Source organism: Artibeus jamaicensis, unplaced genomic scaffold, assembly GCF_021234435.1.
Source record: "Artibeus jamaicensis isolate MK-2021 breed Jamaican fruit bat unplaced genomic scaffold, CSHL_Jam_final contig_851, whole genome shotgun sequence".
Classification (NCBI taxonomy): domain Eukaryota; kingdom Metazoa; phylum Chordata; class Mammalia; order Chiroptera; family Phyllostomidae; genus Artibeus; species Artibeus jamaicensis.
In genome coordinates, this window is record NW_026521986.1 from 2,719,595 (window position 1) to 2,735,908 (window position 16,314).

At 37.0% G+C, this 16,314-nt stretch overlaps 1 protein-coding gene across 1 annotated transcript in view; it reads left to right on the forward strand.

Moving 5' to 3' along the window:
- Nucleotides 1-16,314, forward strand: part of PCNX4 (pecanex 4) — a 34,940-nt gene that overhangs the window by 5,710 nt on the left and 12,916 nt on the right. Inside the window, exons 2-7 of the mRNA XM_037132379.2 lie at nt 2,321-3,063; nt 7,889-8,068; nt 8,156-8,670; nt 8,916-9,016; nt 9,138-9,260; nt 13,448-13,808. Of these exons, the coding sequence (XP_036988274.2) occupies nt 2,375-3,063; nt 7,889-8,068; nt 8,156-8,670; nt 8,916-9,016; nt 9,138-9,260; nt 13,448-13,808 (1,969 nt within the window). The 5' untranslated portion in view covers nt 2,321-2,374. The remainder of the gene's footprint in view (nt 1-2,320; nt 3,064-7,888; nt 8,069-8,155; nt 8,671-8,915; nt 9,017-9,137; nt 9,261-13,447; nt 13,809-16,314) is intronic.

Consider the following 16,314-nt stretch of genomic DNA (forward strand, 5'->3'; position numbering starts at 1 on the left):
ATCTGACAAAAAATAGGTGTAATTTTGATTCACATGTGACAACTCTTGTGTTGGCTCTTCTGATTTTTTAAATTTCATATTCTAAGGGAAAACAGGTCAGTGCCCCTAACTAGTCACTTATTGCATGTCTTGAACACTCTTGTGTCACTGTTCTGTGGCACGCTGGTTGAAAATCGCTGCTCTAGGCAAAATCTCCTCTAACCCAATAATATTGTCAATAGATAGCATTATTTATTCCATAATAAAAATAAATGAAGATACCTTCTAAACAATTAAAAACTGAGAATAAAGAGTTTATTTATAGGTTTACTGTTTTGAGTGGAGCAGGGTATGCTGGAAGAAGTTTTTAAACACTAAACACTTCCAACATCCCTTTTAAACAACAATATTTAATGTTTTCCCATTTTAATCATCTTACTTAAGCTACGACATTAATGTATTGCATGCCTTTCCATGGCATGGTATTTTACTAAATATTATGGGGAATCAGAAGTATCTCAAGATTTGGCCCCTACCCACAAATAACTTACTAGTTAAAAAAAAAAAGGACATGAAAAAATAACATGTGAAAAAGTGAATAATAGAAGAAATGCCTTATGTTGATATATGTCATGAGATGAGTAGTAGAAACTAGCAATGATTTTGATACACAGAGAGAAGAGAGGCACAGTTTGGCCCAAATCTGCAAAATTTTCAGAAAGGAGTAGACTAAATCTTGAAAAGTTGACTAAGGGGAGTCGAGGGCACCCTAGGCCAAGGAAGGGGTTTAAGTAGAGGCACCCATAATGAAAAGCGCAGAATGTGTTTGCGGGGCATGGGGTTTGAGAGTTCCAGAGAATATTTGGTAATGTGATGAAGAGGTATAAAAATGTTGTATGTAAAATACACACATAAACACAGTATATAGTGTGTATGCTTTCTGAAACTTTTTACTCCTATACAAATTACACAACCATGTATACATATTAAGTGTGTGTACTCTTGTTTTTAAAATACAAATAGGTCTTTGCGTGTTCATTTTACTTTTCAAAATGTCGTGGGCAACTTTCCGTGTTTCCATATCAACAGAGATCTTCAGGGTATTTTTTTACTCTTTGGAATATAGCCACAGAGTACTCCATCAAATGGGTAAGAACATTTAAATTAAACTTCACAAAAGACTTGAGTACTAACAGTTAAAGGAACATGCAGCTAGATAATCTGGTTTATAAGCACCTTCAGTTTTTGGCTTCCTTTCCCAGCAAGCCGTTTCACTTTGTTCCGACTGGCCCCAGTGCCGCAGGAGAGGCCAGCTTTTCCTAACTCCCTGGGGGAATTTCAGGCACATCCAGACTCTTCAGAAACCCCAGGCCAGCCATCCAAGTTTATTTTCCTATCTGATAACATCTTTCATAGATAACTAAAATCAGAATGCTTACCCCTCCTCACAAGAGTGTGCCTTTATTCATCCTAGGGCTTCTACAGAACTATCACGTCAGAATACTGTACACTGAGCCTGACATCAGAGTAGGAGATAAGCTCACTCAGAGGGCAGGGAGGCTACCTTTTCATTACCGGGAATTGAACCATCAACCACGTAAGTTCCCTGTGGCTCTGCTGTTTTTTGAGTACTTGCAGGGCTGTCAGGTGAGAAACAGCTATGACTTTCGGCTTGAAGACATAAGACAGTAAGTGTTTATAGTTTAAAGAACTTCCTAGCAGGGTAACAAGAGGGGCTGTAAGGCAGTCATTTTTAATGGTGACCCAAAAGCCTTCTGGTATGCCCCAGATCTCTCTCCAGGGCTGATTATGGTTGGGTAGACTACTGACTTTTGGAAAAACTATTTTGAACTGATGGGAAGATAGGCTATTTTAAGATGCCTTTAAATTTCTTTATGCGTTGTAAAATACATATAACGAATTTTATCATCTTAACCATTTTTCAGTGTACAGTTCAGTGACATTAAGTACATTATCACGTTGTTACGTAGGCTGTCGCTGCCAGCATTCCCCATGAATCTTTAGATCTTGTAAAACTCTGTACCCATTAAACCATAACTCCCCATTCTCCTGTCCCTCCAACCCATCACACCATCATTCTACTTTCCATCTATGATTTTGATTATTTTAAGTACCTCATGTCAGTAAATCGTACAGTGTCTGTAATGTGACTGTCAAGTCTGTGTCAAGCAATGGGGAGGAGGCAGAGAAATGAAGTTGTAAATCCTGCCCTTGAAGGAATTGAGATAAAATAGAAATGTGGGGTTTCTCCTACATGTTGTAAGTATGACATTTTCAAATTGTGAACTTTTAATCCCTTCCTTCCTTTTTTTTTTTTTAGAGACTACTGTTACAGAAAAGGATGTGATCTCCAGGATACTACTGAGCAAGAAGGATGAGTCCTGATGTGCCTCTACTGAATGATTACAAAAAGGACTTCTTTCTGAAGCGCTTTCCACAGACTGTTCTTGGAGGCCCTCGACTCAGATTAGGCTATCGTGCCCCTCCTTATGTATATATCAATCAGATTCTCCTTTTTCTGATGCCATGGGTTTTGGGTGGGATAGGAACATTTTTGTACCAGTTAGACATCCTAGAAGACTATTACACAGCGGCACTCTCAGGTGGACTAATGATTTTCACTGCGTTTGTCATCCAGCTGACAAGTTTATATGCCAGAAACAAGTCGGCGACAGTAAAAAGGATGCTAAGCACAGATATCTTAGCTGAGGAGGATGAACATGAATTTACAAGTTGTGCTGGTGCTGAGACTATCAAATTTCTAATTCCTGGCAAGAAATATATAGCCAACATGGTTCTTCATTCTGTTCTTGCTGGGTTGATGTGTGGTCTTGGAACGTGGTATCTGCTCCCGAATAGAATGACCTTGCTGTATGGCAGCACAGGAGGTGCTATGCTACTGTTTTTCTTTGGGTGGATGACCTTATGTACAGGAGAATATTCATTAATTGTAAACACAGCTATAGAGACTGCGACTTTCCAAACCCAGGATACTTATGAAATTGTTCCTCTTATGAGACCACTTTATATTTTTTTCTTTCTTTCTATAGATCTTGCATACAGGTAATAAGCTATCAAATATAACTCGTTCTGTTTTTAAGCATGCATAAAAACTCCTTAGTATTAAAAAATGTATTTGTGAATTAGAAGTCATCAGGATAAACCATTAGGTGATAGTTTGTTTTGATAATTAATCTCTTGGAATTAATCTCTATTAACCAGCCATACTAAAGCAGTAATTAAATCTTACTGAAAAGTAAAAAGAAAACCCTTTATAAGATAAGATAAATAAGCAAAACGTCATCCTGTGTTTCACTTTAAATAAAGAGCTGTGAATCTGTAAGTTAGCTGGCTGAAAACTGAGAAGAGATGGGACCTTCTTGTGAGGAGAAAATGAAGAATTTAAAATTTATATACATAAATATTATGTATAGAATGAGATGAACAGAATACCATCTAATTTTGTTACAGTAACTAGCAGAAGAAATATTGGTGTTTTTTAAAAGTCAGTAGGTCACAGACTTAAACAATGAAATTTTGTACGTAGGCCCTTTAAGAGGCTGTCTGCATCTTCAGCTGTCCCTGGCAGATAGAAACCCTGCTGCTTTTGACATTTGGTTGATACCAGGCTTCCTTTCTGGTTCTGATGCTATAAGCTAGGGAGCCCAGCTTGGGGTTTACAGCCCGCAATTCCTATGGGGGACCCCCATCTCATCAACTGAAATAGCCCTTGGCAACTTCATCCACTACCCGCAGGAGCCCAGTGAACCCTCTTGTACCTCTCCATGCTCCCTACCAATTTTGTGGTGAAGTAGTTTCTTGTGTCTGTTTTAAGTTGTAAGGCTCCTTTCCAGCTACTGTGTAGTTGGTTATTCAGGATGCTTTCTCTACAGTTTAGTTGTAATTCCAAATTGATTCTGGGAGTAGGTTAGTGTAGCTTCTACTTACTCCTCTGCCATCTTGGATCTCTAACCAGAGATCCAAGTATCTGATAGATAAACTTTGTATACGATAGATTGCTTATCTCCATTTTTACAGTTCTTTTTCTGGAGTTTTGATCTGTTCTTTCATTTGTGCCATATTTGTTTGTCTCATTTTTGCAGCGTCCCTGTGTTTGTTTCTATGTATTAGATAGAGCTGCTATGACTCCATATCTTGGTAGCATGGCCTAATATAGTAGGTATCCTGTAGGATTCAGCGGCACAGCCTTCCTTATCACCCAAGCTGGGTACTCAAGGTGCACCATTCGTGTGGGTGGAATACACCTTCCTCTTATATTGGAGCCTTGGTTGCTGTTGGCAGGTCAATGGGAGGGATTTACCCAGGCCGGTCAGCTGCAAGGACTGACTGTGACCACTGATCACCTACCTCTGCCTTCTCTGGAGGATCAGCTGTGCAGAGACAGGGTGGTGGTTCTCCAACGTGGTCTGTTGCTCTCTGCTGGTTGCTCAGGCTCTGTGGTTTCCCTGGGTTGTTCAGGCCAAGGTCAGCCCCAATCTGTGTTCTTTCTGGGGCCACTGTGCGTGAGCTATAAAGCAATGTACAGATGATTGCTACTTGTGCTGGGCTTGGGGATTCTTAGGCAAAGCCAAACTATGAACCTAGGCTGGCTGCTGCTAGTGCCAGGCTTGGGGCCATTTAGCAAGAGGTATGGAAGCTGAGGGCTCACAGAGGCCTGCTATTACTTGTTTGAGAGGATTTAAGAAGTTGTGAAGCATGAGTCAAGACCAGACATTCATATGGAAAAGTCACTGTATATACAGGTTGGGTGGGCCCACAAGTTGGATGGGATGGAGTCTCACAGACCTCCAGGGTGGGGCAAACATTGTTAGCCAGGTTGTTGGAGTCTCAGATATGGCACCTGCCTGCCAGCTCTGTGGCTTTGTATGGGGAGGACTCAAAAAAAGGACAATAGCCTCTGCCCATCTTTCTGTCTGGGAGAAAGCTGTCCCCCAGCTCTTGCCTTGAAGCCATACTTCAGTTCCTCACTGTGTAGCAGCTTGAAAGGCACTCTGTGGATGCCTTTCAAGCTGCTATCCTGGTGCTGCAGCTTAGAGAGAGTGAATCTGAGTAAGTCCATGTGTGGGTTCTTTAATAGGAACTACTCGGGACTTCAGAAGTTTCTTTCCCCAATTTAATCCCTGCAGGGTTTTGCAGCCAGACGTTATGGGAATTTATCTTCCTGGCAGTGGAACCCTGGGCCATTTGCTTATCTCTTATGCAAGGTTTATCCACCACACACGAATGTGGGACCAGCCCATCCTGCTTCTATGTCTACCAGTCTGGATGGATGTGGCCTCTTTAATTCTGTAGTTATCAGATTCCACTCAACTTGATTTCTATTGGTTCTCCATGGTGGTGGTTCTATAGTTCAGTTGTTATTTTGATGTGGTTGTGCAAGGAAGTGAACCTTGTTTACCTGTGCCACCATCCTGACTGGAAGTAAATTGCCCAGAATGTAAATTCTTACGTTACTATCTCACTGTGCCATCTCGAAATCAGAAATTATATACCTGTTGTGATATAACTTTGCATTTAAATGATGTTCTAGGTATTTCAATTTTTTTAAAATCTTGGTTAACTTATAATTTTGGTTACCCTGATTTTCTGCATTACTCATTTCTTAAAAGAAAGAGCATAAAGTGTCTTTTGCTATGTTTTATTTTGATTTTATATAGTTTTAATATTTATAGTTTGGTAATTACAAGAAAAGTTTTTAAACTAAAATAACGTTCAAAAAAAATTTTTAATAAGTTGACATTTTTGTTCAGAAGTTACCTTCTACTTCACTTTTAGAAACCATTTAGCTTCTGATGAACAAAATAATTAAGAATCAAGAATATCTTTCTATAGTAGGTATGATACTATAGATAAATAATGTATGATATGTGTGCAGTATTCAAATTTGGACAGTTGTCAAATATATCAAATTGTCTTAATTTTATTTCTGAGAATGTGAACATTGAAGAGATGAGTCCCACAGTGCAGTGATTCTTTTTCCATTCTTTTATTCTGTGCAGTATAGTTGTGTATTAGTAATTTTAAGTGACTCTGTGTAGTTTTATTAAAGACAAGTATTAAATCCATACTACTTTGTTAATAGATTCTCAGCAATTATGTGAATGAATGATGCATATTTATATCATCTTAGCCATTATAAAGAACATTTTATTTATTGACTGTGTGGATCATAGTGAGTGTATGGAATATGAAATACTTTTATGGTTGTTAGAGTCAAAAGTTTTTTTCTTGAGGGCTAAGAATTTTTGGCCATAAAAAATTCCTATTACATTACCAGAAACATTAGAATTAATCATTTTTTCATATAAAAGAACCACTGTAATCATCTGTTTGAGGCTGAGTCATACATAGGAACATAATCACAGTGTTTGGTTAACTCACATGTGCTTCTATTTATGAAATCTTTGTATATAAATACTTTTCTGTGCCATTGCTTATTGTTTACATTTAGAACAAAAAAAATTGGGGAGTAAATCTAATTTGGATAAAACATCTCCTGAGTATATATTATTTTTACACATTATCCTGTCTTTGACATTAATGTGTGGTCGCTTCTCACATGTCCCCTGCTGGTGACCTGGCCCACAACCCAAGCATGTGCCCTGACTAGGAATTGAATCGGCAGCCCTTTGGTTTGCAGGCAGGCCCTCAATCCACTGAGCCACATCAGGCAGAGCTGAACTTTATATTAAAATATACTACACAAAAGACTGTCCTCTAATTTAACATCACATCGTTAACCTTGTGTTCATTAATTCCCTGCTTATAAAAATTTGAAGGACACACACATGATGCAGAGTGCACTCTGCATCACATGTCATAGCTGGCATAGTCCTGATACATGTGACCAAACACATTATGTTTTTATCATATCTGTGGGTTTTAACATACATTTAAATGGTGATTATTAAAGAAATTGCCTCTGTCCTTGACTTTGATTTCTAGCAGCTCAGATATTCAAGTACAATTATTCTACAAGTCTTGAGATATACCTATTGAAAGTTATCTCTGGAACTCCATAAGTACTCTGATATTGCTGAATAGACAACTGTTTGTTTAGTCTCATTCAAAAAAATTAGTAATGTTTATTCTTTTGTTCTTTAAAGTTTTTATTAAATTATTTGAAATCATTTAATGATGTTGTATTTAACTGGTCAGTGCTGTTTCAAGAACCAGTTTCCACACTTAAGAGAAAAACCATCTCTAATTTATGAGATTGTATTGTACTTGTTTGTATTCTCAAATCCATACCAAAATAGGAACGATACTGTAAGTGCTAGTTAAGTTTCCAGGCTAATTAAAAGAGACGCATTTATAACCTAATATTGCTGACTTCTGCTATACTCTACTAACGTCAAATTCTGGGACCTGAGAGCAAGACAATACCAGAGAGCAGAGAAGAGAAGAGTCTCCTCTTCACCAGCTACTGACAGTGTGAAGCAGTGAGGCTTTGGCTTTCCCAGAGTGACTTGCAATGTTAAATTTAAAATTTTTATACTCTCAAGTATTATAGGTAGAATTTAGCCAATGTATTATAGTTTAGACATTTAAAGGAGCAATATTTTTGCCCTGGGCTCAGTTCAGTTTTACAGATTCCTAAATTCAATAAGTTACTTTTAATTACATCTTCCTTCTTTCTACATTTGAATCCAAATATTCTCTAAGTGCTAAACTTATATGCTGTTAAGCTGGGTAATTCATGGTATAAGGGAAGGACAGTGAACACAACTTACGTGTATTGATCTTTTGCAAGTTGGAAATGTTCTTTTGTTTGGAGGAAATGGTGTGTGTATGTGTGTCTTGCTTTTCTTGAAAAGATTCTCTTCTGTGTTTTTTTATATGATTCAAATGTGTTTTTTTTCTATAGGTTTATGGTAAATATACCAACTCTAGAACAAATGAATCAGATTTTACACATCTTGTTTATATTTTTACCCTTTCTGTGGGCACTCGGGGTTCTGCCCCCACCTGATGCACTTTTCTTATGGGCAATGGAGCAAATTTTGGAGTTTGGCCTCGGAGGCTCACCTATGTCAACCCACATACGGTAATTATTTTAAATATTAAAGTTATATGTAAATTACTCTGAAAGTACATTTTTCCTTTTCAAGCAAATCTTTTTTTTTCTCTACAGGTTATTAATAATGTTCATCATTTCTGCTGGAACAGCTGTAACATCATATTTCATTCCCAGCAATGTTGGAGTGGTTCTTTTCATGACTGGACTTGGGTTCTTACTGAGTCTTAACCTAAGTGACATGGGTTTTGTCTTCCAACACAGTGTAACCAGACACAGAGTTGAAACTCAATCTAAGGCTTTACCCACTGGTTCAGAAAAACATTTTACTTGGAAGGAATGCCTCTTCTACGTCATTATATTAGTCTTGGCTCTCTTAGAAAGTGTTTTGTTGCATCACTTTGCTTGTTGTTCACAGATTTCCAAAAACAGTCCCCAGGCTATTGTTGGCTATATTTTGACGATATTACTTATAATTCTGTGGATACTTAGAGAAATTCAAAGTGTCTATATCTTTGGGATTTTCCGAAACCCATTCTACCCAAAGGATGCACATACTGTGCCGTTATTCTTAAAGAAGCAAGCAAGGCTTATGAAGATTGGTGTTGTCAGACGGACTTTGCTAAATCTAGGTAGGAAGGTAAAAATCTAACCTTGTGTTCTAGTTACAAAGTGTACAGAAATATTACAGAATTCCCATATTTGTATAATATGCTTCATATAAGCATTTATTCTCTCACGTTTTGGTTCATTTGTTGGGTTTTTTTTTTTAGTTAATTGTTTACATGTGCATTTAAAATGCAAAAATAAAATATGGTAGAAAGGGTTACTTTGCCTTAATTATTGATTAGTCTTTCTTTGCTGTGGTCCATCTTAGTGTCACCTTTTGCTATGATAGCATTCCTTTCCCTGGACAGTGCCCTACAAGGGCTCCACTCTGCATCTGTCTCCATTGGATTCACGAGAGCTTTCAGAATGGTAATTCTAGTATGCACTTCATCATTTTTTTCTATTTCTACGTTTGTGATTTTGTTCATTCTAAGAGTTTACATTGGGTACCAAATTCTCCCTGACGGAGTGGATAATTTGTGCACCGCAGGTGTGGCAGAATACCGAAAACGCTCTCCTGGAGACGGTCATCGTGTCAGCGGTGCCCTTGCTGACCACCAGTGTAGACACGTGGTGGAACAGAAGCCTGAACACAGGACTCAGACTCCTACTGGTAAATGTATTTTTTCGCAGTTTTATTGAGATGTAGTTCGTAAACCATAAAATCATCCATTTACAGTATGTAGTTCAGTGATGTATATTCAGAAATTTGTAGTCATCACCACAATCTAATTTCAGAACATTTTCAGCATCCCAGAAGAAACCTCATATACCTTGTCATTTCTCAGTTCCTACTCTTCATCACACCCGTCCCCTACTCCAGCCTCAGGCACCGTTAAATCTACTTTATGTTTCTGTTTTGACTGTTCTGGACATTTCACACAAATGATCTTTTACATCTGCCTTCTTTCACGTATGTTTTCCAGGTTCATCCATATTGTAGTATGTATCAGTATTTTATCTTTTTTGTTGCTGAATAATATTTTCTTATGTGGACATACACATTTAGTGATTCTTTCATCAGAAAATAGGTATTTAGGTTGTTTTCACTTTTGACTATTATGAATAATGCTGCTATGGACGGACATTCATGTACAAGTTTTTTATATGGACATATATTTTCATTTCTCTTAGGTATGTGTATCTCGGACTAGAACTTCAGTCATGTAGTAATTCTCTGTTTAACACTTCAAAGTATTCCCAAATACTTTTCCAAAGTAGTTGCACCAGTTTACATTTCCACCAACAATGCATGAGGATTCTAATTTTTCTACATCCTCACAAACACTTATTATCTGACTTTTTAATAAAGATTTTATTTATTTATCTTTAGAGGGTAAGGGAAGGAGAGAGGGAGAGAAATATCAGTGTATGGTTGCTTCTCGTGTGTCCCCTGCTGGGAACTGGCCTGCAGCCCAGGCATGTGCCCTGACTGGGAATCGAACCAAATACTCTGGTTCGCAGGCCTGCGCTCAATCCACTGAGCTACACCAGCCAGGGCCTATCTGACTTTTTACAATAAAAAATTTTGTGAGTAATTTTGTGACATTCTAGTGAGTATGAACTGCTGTCTTGTGATTTTGATTTGATAGCTCTGAATGCTCGTAATGCATATTTTCATGTTTATTGGCCATTCGCACATGTTTTTTTGAGAAATGTCTGTTCAAATACTTTGCCCATGTTTATTTGCCTTGTTATTGTTGCGGGTGTTGTTTATGTATTCTGGATACAACTTCCTTGACAAAAGTATGATAAACCAAAGTTTTCTCTTATTCTGTAGATAGTCATTTACTTTCTCAATAATGTTCTTTGAAGTGAAAAAGTTCTTAATTTAAGTTGTTTATCAGTATTTTCTTTTGTCACTGATTTTTTTATGTCACATCTAATAAACACTACCTATTCCAAGATTATAAATACTTACTATGATTTCTTCTAAGAGTTTTACAGTTTTAGCTCTTACTTGTGGGCCTATGATCTTTTGAGTTGATATTTATGAATGCAATATGAGGTAGGGTTCCAAAACCATTCTTTTGCATTGGATGAACAGTTGTGTCAGCACTCAGCACCATTTATTGGAAAAGCTAGTATTTCCTCAATGAATTTTCTTTGCACCCTTGTCAAAAACCAAATGGCAAAAGTGAGGGTTTATTTCTGGGTTCTCAGTTTATTTCCATTCATTTATAAACCTATCCTTAACTACACTGTCTTGATCACTATAGCTTTGCGGTAGGTTTTGAAATTGGAAAGGTTGAGTTCTTCATCTCTGTTCTTTTACAGGATTGTTTTGACTATTCTGGTACCCTTATGTTACCGTATAAATATTAGTTTCAGCTTTCATTTTTTTTTGCAAAAAGGCATCTGGAACTTCAATAGGAAGAGCCTCGTATCCGTAGATCAATTTGAGGAATATTGCCATCTTAAAATTATTAATTCTTTTCATTCACAAGCATGAGATGTCTTTAAATTTATTTAGTTCTTCTTTAAATTTATTTCACCAATGTTTTGTAGTTTTCACTGTGTAAGTGTTATGCTTTTATTAAATTTATTCCCAAGTATTATATTCTTTGTGATGATATAAATGAAATTGTTTCTTTAATTCATATTTTTGGCTTGTTTATTGCTATAATATAGAATATAACTGATTATTTTTATGTTAATCTTATATCCTAAAACCTCACTAAACTCTTATTATAGTAGATTTTTAATGAATTTGTTAGGATGTTCTGTATATATTATGTTACCTGCAAATTAGATATAATAAAGATAGTTTACCTTCTTCCTTTCCAATCTAGATGTCTTTCATTTCTTTTACCCAGCTGTCCTGGGTAAAACCTCTAGTATAATGTTGAAAGAAAAAGGAAGAATGTACGTCCTATGATGAAAGCATTCAGTTTTTCTCCATTATGTTCATGTCAGTCTTTTATCATTAAAAATAATATCAGCTATTAGTTTTATGCAGGTACTTTTTACCAGATTGACAAGTTTCCTTCTATTCCAGTTGTCTTTTTATTATGAAGGTTGTTGGATTTTGTCAAATGCTTTTTCTGTGTCTATTGAAATGGTCATATGGTTTGGATCCTTTAAAATACTAACATGATATAATATATTGATTTTTGGTGTTAAACAAACCTTGCATCCCTGGAATAAATCCCACTAGGTCATGGTGTATAATCCTATTTATGTGTTGCAGGATTTGATTAGCTAGTGTTTTGTTGAGAATTTTTATATGATAAGCCTTTCTTTTCTTATCATGTCTTTGGTTTAGATATCATAATAGCACTGACTTCATAAAATGAGTTGGAAATTTCATATTAATTATTTTTAAATGCCTAATAGTATTTAGTATGTATCTTAAATATTTTGTAATACGTAGTATTTTGTAGTATAGAAGTTATCTGGACCTAACTTTTCTCTGTGGGTAGCTTTAAAATTACTAATTCAGATTTTTTTACTTGTTACAGGTCTGTTTTGATTTTCTATTCTTAAAGATTTTTTATTTATTTTATCTTTAGATAGTGGGGAAGGGAGGGAGAAAAAGAGAGAGAGAAACATCAGTGTGTGGTTGCTTCTCATGCACCCCCTACTGGGGACCTGGCTTCTCAACCCAGGCATGTGCCCTGACTGGGAATCAAACCAGAGACCCTTTGGTTCACAGGCTGGTGCTCAAGCCACTGAGCCACACCAGCCAGGGCTGACTTTCTATTCTTGAGTCAGTTTTGGTAATTTATGTCTTTCTAAGAACTTATAGTTTCATCTTTGTGTTCTGATTTATTGGCATACGGTTGTTGATGGTATTATAATCCTTTTTTATTTTTCCTGTAGGATAATATTACCTCTCTCTTTCATGATTTTAGTAATTTGAGTCTTCTATTTCTTGGTCAGTCTAGCTAAAAGGTTGTCAGTTTTGTTGATCTCAAGAAACCAGCTTTTGGTTTCATTGATTTTTTTCTGTTGTTTTTCTCTATTTTATTATTTTGTGCTCTAATCTTTATTTCCTTCTTTCTGTTTACTTGAGGTTTAGTTTGCTCTTTGTTTTGTGATTTCTCTAGTTTCCTAAGGTAGAAGATTAAGATACTGATTTAAGAGCATTCTTCTCTTTAATACAGGCATTTAAAGCTATAGATTTCCCTCTGAGAACTGTTTTAGCTATATCACAGGTTTTGTTATGTTGTATTTTTTGTTTCATTTATTTCAAAATATTTTCCTATTTATCTTGTGATTTCATCTTTCATTGTTTATTTAGGAATGTGTGTTTTTAATTTTCAGATTTCTTTCTACTATTGATTTTATTTTGTTTTGGTTGAAAAACATTTTGTGTGATTTTTGTGAACATACTTAGTATGATTTCAATCTATTGAGGTTTGTCTTGTGGCATTACTTTAGTTTCTTCATCTTTAAAATGCTCTCTAAAATTAGGGTAAATTAAGGATGGTTGCTTGACTGTTTATCATTTCTAGTTCCCATGACTTAATGAGCATGTAATGCAAAGCTTAGTCTACCTTGAGATACAGACATTACTAAAGAGAACTGTTAGCACTACTTTTTTTAAGGGAGGCCAAACTTTAAAAAATAGAGTCTCATTTATTAATTGTAAGGTTGGAGAATAACAAAGAATTTCAAATAAAGGCTTTATCCTCAAAAATATGGGGGCAGTAATAAAATTATACAGTTTTCCTTTTATGAGCTTGAAAAATCATGAAATGAATAGAACAAAGAATAAGAATTAAAAATATTTTTAAGAATAAAAAAGGAATACTAAAGATTCTTTGAGAATAAAAAATTATTTTTATGTCTCTACAGGTTGGTATCATGCGTGATCGTCTGATTCAGTTTATCTCTAAACTGCAGTTTGCTGTGGCTATACTTTTGGCATCATGGACAGACAAAAAACGTAGAAAATCAACCACCACTTTATGTATACTCAACATGGTTTTCTCTCCGTTCGTGTTGGTCTTCATAGTGTTTTCTACACTACTCTCTTCTCCTCTACTCCCCCTCTTCACCCTTCCTCTGTTCTTGGTGGGGTTTCCCCGACCTGTTCAGAGTTGGCCGGGAGTGGTGGGCACCGCAGCCTGCGTGTGTGCAGATACAGTGTACTACTACCAGATGATCCCAAGTTTGACCGCTGCACTGAAGTCTGCAATGGCAACAGGAAGTTTAGGTAAGTAAATGGGTTGTGCTTAAATTATGCTTAAATTCTCACTAATATATTGGGTTGGCCAAAAAGTGCATTTGGTTTTTTCTGTAAGATAGCTCAAGTAGTGCTTGGTTGTCTTGAACTTCATTCAAAACAATTTTTGTTTGATTGTATTATGATATCTGTCCTATCAGCATGCATTTTTTTTAAAAACCTATAAAAATTAGTGAATTTTTGCATAATTTAATGTCAGAGATGGAAGGAAATATGCAACATTTTTGGCATATTATGTTTTTATTATTTCAAGAAAGGTAAAAATGGAACTGGAACACAAAAGATTTGTGCAGTGTATAGAGAAGGTGCTGTGACTGATTGAACATGTTAAAAGTGGTTTGCGAACTTTCGTGCTGGAGATTTCTCACTGGACAATGCTCCATGGTCAGGTAGACCCGTTGAAATTGACAGTGATCAAATCAAAACATTAATTGAGAACAGGCAGCGTTATACCATGCAGAAGATCAGCTGACATACTCAAAATATTCAAATCAATTAAGTTATTGATAAAAATGAAAAATGTGTCTTTTATTTTATGAAAAAACCATATGGACTTTTGGCTAGCCCAATATTTGAAATACAAAGACATGAACATATAGAAAAACAGTCTTTTGGACTTCCGCCAAGATGGAGATGTAGGTGGAACCACCTTGCCTCTGTGCACAACCAAATCTAAGAACAACTATTTTTAACAACAATAAACACAACCAAGCCACACAGAAAATCGACAATACGGAGTCCGAAGACAACGAAATGCTCAGCTAAACCGGTAAGAGGAGCGAAGCCAGCAGCGGAACAGGTTGGCAAGAAAAAATCCCCCAACAGGTGGTGCACGGTGTGTGCGCGAGCAGCCAAAGGCGCTGATCGCGGGCTAGCTACGGGAGCACACAGGGAAGAGGCTCGGCGGGCTGTCTGCTGTCTGCAGTCGGTCGTGCACCTGCGTGCGGATAAACCAGTGAGGAGGGAAGCCTGGGCGGGGCAGCAGGCTCCCACAATTCCGATCAGATAAACAGGCCCGGGGCGAGTGGTGTGACTGGACGGACTGGGCTAGCAGAGAGGACCGCCATTGCTCCCTCTCTGACCACACCCCCACACACAGCGTCACAAACCAGCGACCTGGGTCACCCCGTCCTGGTAAACAACTAAGGCTTCGCTCCGCTTACTTAACGGCACGAATAGACCAAAAATGGCTCTAGGACAACTCAGAGCCCCAGAACCGATGGATCTAAGCGATGAAGAAATAGCCAGTCTTTCAGATGCACAGTTCAAAACACTGGTTATCAGGATCCTTACAGAACTGGTTGATTTTAATCACAAATTAGAGAAACATATGGAAGCTAAACTAGTTGAAATGAATGGTAATACAAAGGAAACCAATAGTAATGGAAAGAAAATTCGGACTCAAATCAAGAGAGTGGACCAGAAGGAAGAAAAAAATGATCAAACAGAAAAGAATGAAGAAATAAGAATTCAGAAAAATGAGGAGAAGCTTAGGAACCTCCAGGACATCTTTAAACGTTCCAACATTTGAATTATAGGGGTACCAGAAGGGGAAGAGTCACTAGTGGAAACCTTATTTGAACAAATAATAAAAGAGAACTTCCCCATTCTGGCAGAGGAAATAGACTTCCAGGAAATCCAGGAAGCTCAGAGAGTCCCAAAGAAGTTGGACCCAAGAAGGAACACACCAAGACACATCATCATTACATTAGCCAAGATTAAAATGGAGAGAATCCTAGAAGCAGCAAGAGCTAAGGGGACAGTCACCTACAAAGGAGTTCCCATCAGACTGTCAGCTGACTTCTCAAAAGAGACCTTACAGGCAAGAAGGGGCTGGAAAGAGGTATTCCAAGTCATGAAATCCAAAGACCTACAACCAAGATTACTCTATCCAGCAAAACTTTCATTTAGAATGGAAGGGCAGATAAAGTGCTTCTCCGATAAGGTCAAGTTCAAGGAGTTCATCATCACCAAGCCCTTATTATATGAAATGTTAAAGGGACTTATCTAAGAAGAAGAAGATAAAAAAGATGAACAATGAAAAGACAGCAAACTCACAGTTATTAACAACCACACCTAAAACAAAAGCAAATTAAGAGGACAGCTAGATCAGGAGTGAACCATAGAAATGAAGATCACATGGAGGGTTAGCAACAGGGGAGTGGGAGGAGGAGAAGGGGGGAGAAGGTACAGAAAAAAAGTAGCATAGACAGTAGATAGAAAAGAGGGGGAGGGTAAGAATAGTAGGGGAAATACAGAATCTAAAGAATTTGAGACACGTGTTCATGAACTAAAGGGGGAAATGGTGGGGGAGGGGTATGCAGGGTGGAGGGGAATGGAGGAGGGAATAGAACAAATGTAATGGCATAATCAATAAAAAAGTTTAAAAACAATAAAAATAAAAAGGAAAAAATAAATTAAAAAAATAAAAAAGAAAAACAGTCTTTTGAGCCAACCATTATGCAGACCCTAGTAC